This window comes from Thermobia domestica, chromosome 6 (genome assembly GCF_964235325.1).
Source record: "Thermobia domestica chromosome 6, izTheDome1.hap1.1, whole genome shotgun sequence".
Lineage (NCBI taxonomy): Eukaryota > Metazoa > Arthropoda > Insecta > Zygentoma > Lepismatidae > Thermobia > Thermobia domestica.
In genome coordinates, this window is record NC_137459.1 from 29,287,185 (window position 1) to 29,301,824 (window position 14,640).

At 37.1% G+C, this 14,640-nt stretch overlaps 1 protein-coding gene across 1 annotated transcript in view; it reads left to right on the plus strand.

Annotated features, from left to right (window-relative positions):
- Positions 1 to 823: 823 nt before the first annotated feature.
- The window catches only part of LOC145687913 (GTP:AMP phosphotransferase AK3, mitochondrial-like), a 42,545-nt gene continuing 28,728 nt past the window's right edge, over positions 824 to 14,640 (plus strand). The window contains exons 1-2 of the mRNA XM_081761469.1: positions 824 to 1,213; positions 6,113 to 6,232. Coding sequence (XP_081617595.1) covers positions 1,072 to 1,213; positions 6,113 to 6,232 — 262 coding nt within the window. The 5' untranslated portion in view covers positions 824 to 1,071. The remainder of the gene's footprint in view (positions 1,214 to 6,112; positions 6,233 to 14,640) is intronic.

Here is a 14,640-nt window from a genome sequence, read left to right on the forward strand (position 1 = left end):
TGTTTCACCCCTGATTGAAAGTACAAATTATTTATTTTGAAGTAGAGGATATTGCATATATTATTCTAACTGTGTTAGGTTGAGCGAGGGCATCTACCTGTTGGGCAATCGTTCTCCCTGCCCACCCTTGACGTCATGCCTGAGAAACTTTTAAAGCACTAAAAGTAAATCCGCCGTATGCAGAGGTGTTTTGAGGAAAGATTAGCTCGTACTAAAGACTGACTACTACATCGAACTCTTTAGTATGGCACTAATATCACACCAGAAACGACTCTGCACAAGGCCCATTCCGCTTTATGCAGAGTTGTTTTGACGTATGATTAGAGTCATACTAAAGCCATTATTACTGCAAGAAACATATGTTAGTTTACCGCTTTAGTATGTTACTAATCACACGTCCGAACGACTCTGCATAAGGGACAACTTATTATCAATTTGCACGCCAGTTGGCTTTAATTTTACCATTTGTTTTTACGCTTCACAGTTATTTAGATGGCTAGTACGCAATGATTCACTAAGTTTCCGTTTACATTATAGTTATTTGAGATATATTTTCTGTACTTACATTGCAATGTGGCTCATTCCGTAAGATTTGAGTTAATGCGGAGCTAAATCATTATTTGATTTGCGATAATTTGTATAGGAGTTATAATTGATGATTCTATCTCTTTGCGTTGCTCTATGATCCGCAATTATTGAGATAAGTATTGCGGAATGAGTCACTATTCTCATATAAGCATGTTATTTCCGTATACGTACAATTAAAATTTTCATTATGCATAATTTCTCATACTAAGAAATTCGTCTGTTAGCGGTCGCTGATATTTGTAAACAAACGAAGGACAAAGTACGATGGCGGTTTAAGTGAGACCAATTACCTTTAATGACATAACAAACGTTTTCTAGTTGCTGTATCATTCAGTATGATGCAAAGTCTATGTTAGTATTATGTAATAATTATATTTGTTGAAGCTTATGATCTTCTCTACAAATGAAAGCTAGTCATTCGTTATGCTGTTTTCCTGCGGCGTACAACAATAATCTCATTTAAAAGTACAAATATCTATTGTGATGTCGGGGCTGTTTAGAGCTGTAATTTTAGGCCCACCTGCATCTGGGAAAGGTACTATTTCCTCTAGAATTGTGAAATACTTTGAAATTAAACATGTGTCAAGCGGAGACATCTTAAGAGCAAGTGTGTTAAAGAAAACAGGTTAGTATTAATGATTAAGAAGTGGATGTTTCTTTTTCGTGTTGATTATGAATTTGTGATTCGTGTTGATTATGATATATATAGGCTCACTTGTGCAGACGGTTCTACCAAATAGAAAGTTTGTATGTAAAATGCCTTAAGTTTAGAGCTACCCTCCAGTTCGAAAACTACAAAAAAGGACGTAAAATATTAAAAATTGTTAGCGTAGCTTACGTTTCGATCGATTCGGCTGTACAACAGCTCAATACTTAATTCACACAATATTGCTGAGCGAGCGATAGCGAGTGATGGCAGGTTAGAAGCTCCGCAGGGCACTTTGTTTTCAATTTTTATTACAACTCAATTTAGATGGAGATCAGTGTTCTAGAACCCTGCCTTTCGCTTACCTTCAGAACTTCGGCTTGTACAGTTGCACTACTTCAGTCATTGAATTTCTTATCGCCCAGTCAACACACACTTTCCTACAAATAGTTACTTCAATCCACCACGATTGCTTGAGGACAACTGCAATTCATGTGTTATAAATGCCTATTTGTCTCTTTTTAGAAGGCACCACAAAACTACGAACTACGATACTTTCCCCAAAGGTAACACTGATCTTTCGAAAAATGTTCCCTTCGTTACCGCTTCTTCCTATATACATAACCAAAACGATAAGTTTTTACTTGATGTTTAGGAATGTAAGTTCGGCATGAGAGTTATGTTTATTATGAGAAAAGATAGGCAAATTTTTACTTTGACTCCAACTGTGACTTCAACCGATTCATGTGATCCGGTTCCCGGAGCAGTTTAGGAATCATTCCTAAACTGCTCCCGGAACCGGATCACATGAATCGATTACAATTACTAACACAGTGAAAGTAATGTACGATGTTAAGAATTATACTATAAGTACAAGGGCCACAATGTTACTATACGATGTTAAGAATTATGCTATAAGTACAAGGGCCACAATGTTACTATACGAAGTTAAGAATTATACTATGAGTACAAGGGCCACAATGTTACTAAACATCAATTCAGGTGAAGCGGTGACTATGAATTTTGAGATCTAAATGGGGGGCTACCGCCCCCCAACCCCCCCGCTCAAATACCATAAAAACATCCAAAATAATAATAAATAATCACACCACTACTATAAAGCTAAGATAAGAAGGGAAAAATAAAAAATAAAAAACGCTCGTCTCTAATCATAAATCAGTGCATGACAAAGAAAAAAATTACATCTCAACAAGACAATAGGACAAGCAGCAGCAAACCAAATACTTTGCCTAATACTCAAATGCAAAACAAATCAAGAATAAAAATAATATGAATTAAAAAATGAAAACACTCACCATTTCGCCATAGGAGAACACTCATGAATAATGAACTCATAACTGCTGATTCCACACACGAAAAAATAAGATACCAAGAACACATGCACAATACTCAACATTACTGAAAAATGTTCCTTTCCGCACACACGTCGTTTTATTAAACCGAGCACACTTGCTATTATTACAAACAAGAAACCAATAAACGTCCACTTTTAGAATACGTCGAAAATATCTTCAGTTTAGACCACAACTATGATAGGTTTTCTCTAACTCAATTCAACCAATTCAATTACGCGCTTCCCGCATGCCACAAACAGCAGCACACACATACATGCACACAGAACATGTGACTACTAACCAACTACCATATGACTACACAGACACCTAGTGGGAAAAATATGAACTAAGACGTCACACCAAAGGCACGAACAGTTCTAACAAGTGACTCACTCACAAACAGTTCCAGGAAGTAACTGAACCTATAAGAACCGATTAAAGTTACAGTTGGAGTCAAAGTAAAGACTTACCAAAAGATATGTTGAAGTTAGTACTATTTGCCGGATGCGGAAGCATTCGCGGAAGGTTTCAGCAGCATGGTAGTTGTAAAATATGGGGAACAGGTGTAACGGATGCTCAAATATAATGAAGAAAACCTTTTAAATTTTTGTGAAGCCCACGGAGTACTAAAGTTAAGTGAATTTTTAATACTTTAAGCACTGTTTTTTGTATGTTGCAGAGTCCAAGGGCACCTTCAGACTGGAGGGGCAACTCTAAACTTAAGCCTATTTTACGACTACCATTCTACTGAAACCTCCGCGAAAGTTTGCGCATCTTGCAAATAGTGCCAACTTCCACGTATCTTTTCTCGTATTAAACGTAACTTTCCTGCCAAACATACACACCTAAACATGAGAGAAGAAGTTCAAATCATCATTTCTTACCTCATTTCTCCTTCAAATTTTCCTAATTTTTATAAAGAGCAGAGGGGCAACTCTAAACTTAACCCGACATAATAATTATGATGTGAAATATTTTTGTGAAGGAATGAGAGTTTGAAGTAAGTACTGTCAGTGTACAGTACATTGAAATTAATTTTGAGTGATAGTGAAAGTTGGTATGTGTAAGTGTAGTCTTCCATTATCCTCGTTTATACGTATACTACCCTCGCTACTTCCTAGCTTTCCCCCCCCCCCTCCTGCTGTGCTCCTGCCCTGATTCGGTTAGATAGCATCCGTGCTTTTTAGTGGACACCTAGCACAAGATCGTGTATCTGTTCTTATGCTATGCGTCCACACTGTATTTATGCTGAGCCCTCCTGAAGTCAGTCTGCAAGTAGTAATGGAGTTCATCATTTAGTGCATGCTCTGCTAAAAGAATTACAAATTTTTAACCTAATCTGAAAATGTAATAAATGTGTCAAAATTTGGTAGAACCGTCTGTTTGAGTGATGCTGTATATACACTAATTCTGGACACTTGTGTTCAGTGCCGTGTTGTGGAAAATCTGCGCTGGGGCGAAGCGCCACTATGATTGGTGAGAAGCGTAAGAAGATTTAAAAAATGAAACCCTGCTTTTCCATGATTTTGAGCACTTTTTATTACTTTTTCCTTCCATTTTATATATATCTTCTCTTTTTCCCTCCCCTCCCGAATTTTGCACCCCACTAAGATAGTATTTATTTATTTATTATCATCTGTAAAATTCGCCTTTAATTGTATTTTTCCTGCTAGTAGCCTATGTGGTCCGAATTCCACGTTAAGCTGTTTGCCTACGCTCTGAAAGGAACACTAAACTCAAAATCAACCAACGAATTGATAATATTTTATATGTGTTTATTATATGTATTGTGATGTATTCGTGAAAGTATGTCAGTATGTTTACTGTCATACTGTGAGCATAGAATGCAGCTGTATGTTACATTGCGATAGATTTTACTGAATCGTATTTATTGTTGCTAATTTTGTTAGCTCCCGGCGTAAGCATACGGGAGTTGATAGTTTCCCTGCATGTTTTTGTGTGTACATGTACGTGTGAGTGTGTATGTGGTACTTTATTTCTCGGTAACTACAGACCGGATGTGAACGATATTTGGGGGGCAAGTAGCCCAACATCTGAGGAATGAAGATTACTATTATTGGTGGCCTAGCTTGAGCAAGGTGAGGCCTGGCTCGACATCAGAGGCTGTATTCCACAACTTCGCATGCCGGAAGCTTTTGAGTTCGGTTCACTTCGGCTTGTTTATTTTATTAATGGAAAAATTTTGTATCTAGTCACGTACGGTAGTTTAAGAGCTCCGGATGGAAAATTTGCTATTATGAAACTGACGATACTGTGTGCATGTAGTTATAAGCGTGAGAAATCGGCGTTGAAGTGAAGAGAAACCGTTGCTACAAAATTAATTGACATTACAACTTTAAGGTCAGTTGTTTCGTGAGCATAGAATGAGTTATTTGTCAAATCCTGGAAATTATTTGCTTGAACTTGAAATTTCGTTCATTTTATATAGTGCCAGTGATGAAGTTTCGAGTGTCAAGGCACAGTTTTAAGGTACTTTTATGTAGAGCCTTTCTATTTCAAGTGTGCCCTCGGAAATTATGTGAAACATACTTATGCCGGACCTCCGCCATCGTCTTACGGAGGAAACTCTCCCTTTGCTTTGGGGAAACAAGTGAATGACCTCAGTTGTGTTGCCAATTTGTCATTCAGTCGTTTGGTCTTGACGAGTGGAGATCGTAGGCTACTTGGAATGGCTAACAAGATAGTGCACAGCGAAGCCTGTGAAATAATTCATTGTGACAACGCTTCCGCATCCAACAATTGAAAGATCTGCGCCACAGCAACTTGTTTCTCCTCTTTCAAACGGGGAAACACACATCGACAGCAGCGCCAGTAAGGGTACACTTGAAATAGAAAGACTGTAATTATGATGCTTGAGAATAATAGTAGTTAAGAACAAAAGCAGAATGCTGGGTCTTCTCACAGAAAGAATCAGACGTATTGAAAATATTTCAAGATATGCATAAAATGTTTCTAGTTTCATACTTGTTGATGCGAGTTCAGTTTAACTGGAGTGACGTAAACACTGAGATAATCGCTCTCAAATAAATTTTGACAACGAGTTTCGAAATATTCCGTCGAATCTACTACCTCAGACGGAAAAAAAAAAAAAAAATATTTACACATTTCATTGCTCTGCGCTCCAAAGTTTCAGTGATCGGCAAACAGCAAATAAATTATTCATTCTCCTTGCTCCTCTTAGTAGTCACGCTCGCCAAATCCCGTCTTTTCTAAACCCTAGGTTGCAAGAACATTTATACAAAATGTGAAGGTTCTACGCCTATTAGTTACAAAGATCTGTTAAGTGGGTCAGTAGATATAGATAGATCAATAGATATAAATTGCATTGCGTGAGATTTCAAGTGTCATAATTTGAACTAGAATATCCTTAATACTTCATATGTACTTTTGCTTAAGGTATATAGCATGAAGATGAACACATGAAATGGCGAAGAATAGCAGTCATCTGCGTGAAAACTGAGACAATTTGAATTGTTTATGAAATTAGATCTTCTAATTTTAGGTCTGGGAATGGAGGCCAAGAAGTTTATGGACCAGGGACAATTAGTTCCAGATGATGTAATGGAAAAGATGATCGAAGCGGAACTTTCGGAGCTTGGAACAGTCAATTGGTTATTAGATGGTACGCATTTGTTTTCAGTAATTTTAGCACATTGCCCTTATTATAGCTGTACTAAAATCTCGTGATTTTGAGTGTCTGTCGTATCTTCATGAAAATGATAATAATAATTCTTGTTGTGCTCTGAATATTATCGTTTAAAATGGGAAGATACATAGATAGTACTGGTGAAGAAGACCTCGATATTATACAACATAGCCATTGCACAAAGGTCGGCCAAAATGTATCACAATTCCTTGCAGCTCGATAATGTTAAGCATTAGAGAAATTCAATTTTATAGGTAAGAGCATTGGGCCTTCTATTACCTAACCTGTACCTATTTTTTTTCCCTGTTGTTGCAGATAAGCCACTATGGAAGATCTACATAGCCTCTAATACACTAACGTGCAGTGATCAAATACGAATTTCTGTACAAATTCGAGGAAAACTCAGCAACATGGATTCACAGTAACTTGTTCCCCCTGTATTGGGCAACACAATGAATCGCAGTAATGTATGTCGATGGTTTCGAAGGTTTCGGCATGGTGATTACAGTATCCAAGGTCAACAAGTGGCAGGTGAACTTATCAGTCATTAAGAAACTCATTTAACCAAAGAGATAGATACATCAGCACGAGACAGATCATGAAGTGCACAGATGTAATAAAGTGATCTGTGATAACACTAGTCCAGCGATTGAGATACAGAAGAATTTGTGTTCGTTGGTTCCGACAGCTCTTGACGAGGGAGATGATGCAAATCAAGAATGACGTGTGTAATGCTATGCAAGGTTTCTCTGGAGATTGTCCAGAATCCTTTCATGACATTATGAAACCTAACTGTTTCGTTTCGATCCTGAGAGCAAACAGCTGTCAGTGGAATGGAGACATTCAGGATCTCTGCGTCGAAAGAAGCTGCAACTTGCCAGCATGGGCACCCGCAGGATTTTTTCCAAGGAGGAGCAAGACACACACACATAAATACAAATTATATATATATATACAGTGAAACCTCTGAATAACGGACACCAATGGGACGGGAATTTTTGTCCGTTACAGAGAGGTTACAAAAATTTAATTTCTCTCAACGGTAATGTATGCAGTATAAATACATTATGTATGAGCGTAAATACGTAAAATTCAATATGAAAATACTCTATTTAGTATGTATTTGAATTACTAGGACGGATGAAGGAAAAATTCATTTCTATTAAATAACATTATTGGGTTGGGAGATGTGTTAATATGTTGGTATACTGCAAATGATAATGCGTGTATTGTAATTTTCTTAAGGACATGTCATCTCCCTGTAAAAATCCATTAACTCACATACCGCCTATACTAAAAGTAAAAATAGCTTTAAAAAGTATTATTATTAAACACTGAAAATGTGGAGAAAAACTCGCCAAATTTCGTGAGAAAAAGTCTGCAGTAGTTGTCTGCCGTATACGTACATTCTACGGACACTAGTTTCTGTTCGAAATTTGCTTGCAAATGTTGGATCAATTGGAGAACTTTTGTTTCACCGCGATTAATGGCAAATTTCTTTGTCCAGCTGTTTGACACGCCAATTTGTACAAAAGAAAAAATTTGATTTTCAAAAAAAGTGAGAGAGAAAACATTGCTTGTTGAAAAATGTTATTACAAAACAAGCAATGTTTCTTTTGTTATTGTTGGGAAAGATGCAAGGCCCAGAGAAAAAAAGCACTAAAGTTGTTAGGGAAGGGAAGATCCATATAGAATTCTTGCCCATACGACTAACCCTGAATGAGTGTTTTTGCTTATTGAAGGTTTTCTAGGATTTCCACCAGAAAGCAGTTTATTCTGGGAAGAAAAAGGGATTTCAAGTTTAGCTTGAAGTTGTTCTGTTTGATGATAGATGCACTTGTGGAATGTGTGTGATACTTTCTGCCTCCTGTAATATATCGCAGAACCGAGAATAATTCCTGTCCGTTATGAAGAGGTTATTGAAACATTTTGGGGGAAAAAAGGACTGTCCGCGTCCGTGTCTGAGTGTGTCCGTAAAAGGGAGGGTTTTGTTCCGTAAGAGAACATATAAATTTGCCGGTACAAAAAAATCTGTCCGTATTATAGAGGTGTCCGTTAAGGGAGGTTTCACTGTATATATATATATATATATATATCCCACTTTCACACAGTCACATCAAAAGACATATGTACGTAAACCTTCATGTCGAACTGATCAATTGTTTTAGCACACAGAATAGCTTCATTAACTATATAGTAAACACATATAAAAAAAATCAACAGATTAGATGTTAGGATAGCATTAACAGGAAAAAGACACAACACAAGTAATCTACTTAGCCTACATTTCATTCACTGGTGTTCGTTGAACAGAAATTCTAGCCGACGAGGACCCTCCTTAGTGAATCTTTCAATTGCTTGCTCTATGAACACATTATCCTTTACAAGCACATGTTTTCGGTGGACACAATATACACAGTCCACTGAGTCTTTCCTCCCCTATTCTTGAGCGTAACCAAGTTTTTACTCATTAAAGTACTAAATAAACGTTCTCCTGTGCAAGTAGTCGCTGGAAGCGAAAGAAATATTTCTGTTACACTCCCGACAGCGACAGCCGAGGCTTCGGTAGCTGTGTATAGTTGGTGAAAGCAAATGAAATAAATAAGTTTTACGTCCCACGATTATGCCGGCTAGGCTAAAGGAGACGGTGATGATGACAAATAAATGAAATGGTGGGAGAAAACGGGAGAACCCCGATAAAACCCACGCACACGGTGTTTGACAAAACAAAGTTCAGTTGGCGCGAGCTGGGATCGAACCGAGGACCCCATGTACCAGATGTGAAAATTGGTGAAAGTAGTTGGTGACACCTCAGCGATGATTTTCAAACATGTCCAAAATAACTTCAATGTGTTCTTCTACCTTGGAAAGATCAATTGCCTCTCCCTGTAGAGCATTTGTATTTGGCTCTAAAAGAGCACTGTATTTGGCCATGATGGGCATTGATATTATAAATGTACCTGATGACACTGAGGAATATAAGTAGGTAATGAGCACTTTGTTGCGCGCTTCCGTTTCCACCGGGGGACAGCTATTTTAGGCAATTCACTATTTCTGAGATTTTTCCAAAAATATTCTGATGCTTTTGTTCTTTGCAGACCACCATGTTTCACAGAAGAGAGGCACATTAGGAACAAGATTTTTTTCTGACAGACCTTTCACGAAAAAAATCGATTATATTTTGCATAGTTTGAACTGAATTTCGAATGTGTTTAGCTTCATTAGTGTCATTAATAACCAAATTTAATTTATGGGTAGTACAGTGAAGAAATAACGCCTTAGGATATTGTTTTTGTATTATACTGTTCACACTTCCGCTCCTGCCATTGTGCCGCATCCATCATAACCTTCTCCACATAATTTCGACATATCAAGGTCACATTTTGACAAAAAGGATAAAATTTCAGTTACAATTGCCTTTACATTAAGTTCCTGTAGAACCACAAAACCAAGGAATTCTTGTATTTTGGGTTGATTTAGAGTTGACTCTAAATATCTAATTCCTATTGACAACTGTTCTACACCAGAAATGTCCACACTTTCACCAGCAATCACTCATAAATGATTTTCTTTATTTGCTTCCTTAACTAAAACATTTTAAAATTCCTTTTCACAAACTGAAATCAGTACATTTTGAATTCAATGTGAAGTATATTTTACATTGCCAATCGTCCTTCAATGTGTTCTTTGAACGCAGTGGGCTTTATGCAGAGTCGTTCTGATGAGTGATTAGTGTCATACTAAAGAGTTCGACTAACATATGTTTCCAGCAGTAGTTAAGCCTTTAGTGTGACGCTAATCATACGTCAAAACGACTCTGCATAACGCAGAGTGTCTCAAGTCTTGACACGAAAGTCAAATAGATCAAGGAACACGCTCGAGTTTGATTTATCACCTCGAAGACATATGTCATGTGTTGTGCAGAAAAACATGGAAGATAATATAGGAACTAGCTTTCTTTCTGTTACTTTCAACGTACTTGATTCCGGAATTCGGACAACACTATTCTCATCTTTTTGCCTCTTAGAAAAAAGTCATATCCATTCTGAGCACTATACCATTAACAGAGATTTAAAAAAAAAATAAAAAAAAAAAAGCTTCGGGAAAAAGCATCTTTGGCTTCCGAAAGCAATTAAACTCAAACTTTTGTCACCAGAAAAGCGTATAAAAGTTAACCTTTTTCGAAAATCCGAGGGTGGGGGGCACTTGCTCCTCTCTGTGGGCGCCCATGCTTGCCAGTTCACACAACAAATTGATAGCGATCACATGGAAGTCATTTTTATAGACTTTCTCAAACATGGAACGAACATTACCAAAGAACTATGTTGTTCGTCCCTGGACGTTGCTTCACGATAATGCAAGACCACATGTTGCACACATGACAATTCAGAAGATTTGCCAAGCTGAATTGACCGCAATCTCCATACAGTCCGACCTAGCACCATCGGATTTCTATTTGTTTGGACGTCTGAAGGCTCATCTATGTGGGAAATAGTTTCAAGATGACAGCGAGGTCATTTCGTGTGTGACTTGGACACCAATCTCAAGTGTTTTACGAACGTACATTCGTGTCATGGAAACAAAGATGGCTGGAGTGCATTGAAGCAAATGGAGCATATATATTGAGGGACATTTCTAGAGGCCCAATGCTTGTAGCTACAAAATTTCATTTCACTAGTGTTTACCATTACTGAGCTACCGTAAACTGTTCGTTACATTTTGGCCAACCCTTGTACTTTCCGCATATGTAAAGTTTTTACACTTACGTATCATGCTCATTATTGCTTCGTTATTATTTATGGGGGTGGCGGCAAATTGTGCTTGTCTATAGTTGTTAGACACACACAGTGTGGTTGAAACGCGTTTCTAACTTTTAAGCTAATAGATAAAAAAAAAAAAAGGCTGAAATTTTGTATGAAGCAAATGTCGACAGGGGGATTTTTTTTTTTTTTTTTTTTTTTTTGGCTTACAGCTCAACACTACCAGATTAACACTGTTACTACCCAACATATTTTTTTAATGATTGTTAAATATTGCATATCTCAAATGTACTATTAAACGAAAACGTATACTAGTACATTTATTAGTGTTGCAAACCAAGGACGCTAAAATATTACAAACATTCAAAATACCGCTTCCATTAAGAAGCTGCTACTACAGTAATAATGTAAGTGATACCGACAGGGCAGTGCACATCTGAAATACCTTAGTGTTGAATACTATTATCATGGTATGACATATTACTAACTTCTTGAATTATGCAATTGGGACAATTGTAACTCCAACTGCCAAAAACTAAAGCGTAGTGCTAGAGAAACCAAAAAAATGTAACAATCATTATTAAAAAAAAAAAAAAAAAAAAAAAGAAATCCCACAAATATGTCATTTTAAGCAGTATAGCAATCTCTTCCCATGTTTTACATATCTCCGAAAGGGTTTGAGATGTCATATTGCTGTAAACGGCGTTTTAATCGTTACGTCTGTTGACAGACATTATACTTGTCGTAGCACTTTCTCGAAATAAAACCTTTCAAAAAACAAAAAATCACCTTTCAATTTCTTCTAACTTTCATGTTCATTTGAAATACGCCATACCATGGTCATAGTGTTTGACACTAAGGTATTTTGGATGTTTGTGATATTCTAGCGTAATCAGTTCGTAACACTGAATAGTAAGTGTGGTACTGTAACTTTTTCGTTTTAATATATAGTTTGAAATATGCAAAAATCTGACGTAATGTTATTTATTTTAAAAAGACGACTTTATGTTGGGTTGGTAACACGGTTAATCTGTTAGTATTGAGTTGTGTCAAAAGATTTACCCTGCCCTTATTTGCATCGTACAAAATTGAAGCGTTTCTTTATCTGCTAGTTTAAAATTTTCATATAAATTTCGAGATGAATGTTCCATAATGACAGATAGAACGTATGGAATGCATGCTTCAATATAACTAAACTACTCACCCTTGTATTCCTTATAGCAAAGTATATATACACTTCCTATATTACAGATATACACTTGGGTATCCCTTGACGAGAATAAATAAGGCATAATAAAGGGTGTTTCAAGATAAATTCATTGTGATTTTTGTATAATACTCTAAAAATGTTTTTAAGTTTGTGCTGGCAGTATTATTATTGTTTCTTCGTTAATTTTCATTTTCTAATGCTCTTTCGTCTATTCATTTTTTCTCTATTGTACTTTCGCCATCTTGCGCTCCTGCCGACCAATGCGTCCTATCTTTTCTCACTATTCTCCATCTATTTACAGCCTAGTAGTAACACCACATTACCCTGCATTCCAACATGGCACTTGCCATGGATGCGTCTTAGATTTCTTTCTATACTGAAGTTTTTTTCTATTTTTCTTCCTACGTTTTCTTGACTCTATCTAATGAAAGCGTCTTAGCAAAAGAGCCCATACTCTACTGTTTTATTGCGTGATTATGGTTTTACTATTTTCTGAAAAGAAATTCATTATTTATACTATCTTTAATTTACCATTTCACGGTTATGACTGTCCGGCTAATGGAAACAGAAGACCCTGAGAAAACTAACGAACATGATGTCCATCACAGGCTCTAATGACTTTGGAATTGAACCAAATACCTTGCACTAGAAGTAAGCGCTTTATCACTGAGCCCCCGTGTCCTTCAAGTAACTCAGTATATATACATATCTTAAGATGGCTTTTTTTTGGGGGGGGGGGTTCGAAAACATTGTTTACATTGTGCTTTATGAGTGCAACGGTGGAAAAACACTTTTTTTTTTTTTTTTTTTTTTTTGAAGTGGGAAATCAGACTCCCCATCTTCCACCTCCAACACGATTTGTATTGCTGTAAACTTTAGTAAGATATAGAACTGGCAGAATCTTAAAAACCTTAGTGGGTGGTAATCGGAACTGTCCGAACAATCATATCTTCTTACTAGTGACATTGTAACTTAACTTCAACGACGTTGCCATAGCTTTGGTCCCCATTACACTGTGATTAATGCCTTACACATGTGGGTTCTTTCTTTCTATATAGAGAACTGCTAAATAAACAAACACTGACCAACTTGCCTGCATATATAGATCATTCCTTCTCAATGTAAAAAAAAAAAAAAAAAAATCTGTTGAAAGCAGGTTGAAAGTGTCAAATAACAAAGCAACATCAAGCAGTCGGAGTTTCCAGACTACCTTTTCCTTCGCCAAAACATTTGAGACATTCCATTCTTTATTCATGTAAAGAAGAAGATCAGCTTTTGCTCACCCCCTATTTGCGCCGAGAGCTGCCATTCAGTTCGAATTTTGTTTCTCTTCAAAGGAAGAAGGAAGATTTTTCCACTCAAAGTATCAAATAACAAAACAACACAAACCATTCGGAGTTTCCACGCTACTTATTTTCCTTTTTCGCCAGAACCTTTCTCAAGTGACAGAGAGGAATGCGCACTCCTCTGATCGAGAATTGTCAGCTAGCTTGAATTTCTTGGCAACACCGGATTTCGGAGAAAATATCGGTTTCACTACCATGTTGTAGGAGGAGAAGGTTAATAGGTCAATTTTCCATACCTCCCCCCAAGGTTTTTAAGATGTTTCAAAAAGTCTACCAGAAAACAAGAAAAGCTGCGCATCCCTGTTGTTGTTCTTAGAGTACTAGTCTTCTACCATATGAAGTAGGAGAAAAGGTTTTCAGGTATTATTAAACCAATGCCTTATACTATACAACCACTATAGTGGACAGGTATGATTTTGTTGTTTTATTCAGCATACTCTGTCGAATGTTCACTGTTTCACTTCGACAGCATACCAGGGAAAATAGAAAAGGTTTTGCGCCTACTGATTTATTGCCAAATCATAAACCACAAACGAAAACCAAGATATACACAATAGTGTACGAACCTGTTTCTATTTTTTCACGTAATCACCACATCTGTCGAGTTAGTTGTCCCACTATACCACAAGTTTCTCAATGCCTTCTGTGTAAAAGATAGCCGACTGATCACGGAACCAACGATAAACAATGTTCAGCGCTTCGATGCTGTTCTTGATCCTCTGTCCTGTCAGGAAATTCTTCAATGGACCAAAAAGAAAGAAAGAAGAAAAAATGATAATCACTAGGGGCAAGGTGTGGACTGTAAGTGGGATGTTCTATAATCTCCCACTGCTAAAAATGAAATTTAACGATTGTTTGGTACGTCACATGCGGTCTTTGCGTTGTCATGGAGGAAAACCACATGACCAACATCCCGAATACCCTGACGTTAATGATGGCTTGCAGCTAGGAAAGTGTGCGACAGTAGCGTTCTGCGTTAATGGTTTCACCTCGTAGCAGGAAATCCAGTAGGAGTAGTCCTTGGTTGTCCCCAAACACTGTGAGCATCAGTCCACTGGTCGATGGAAT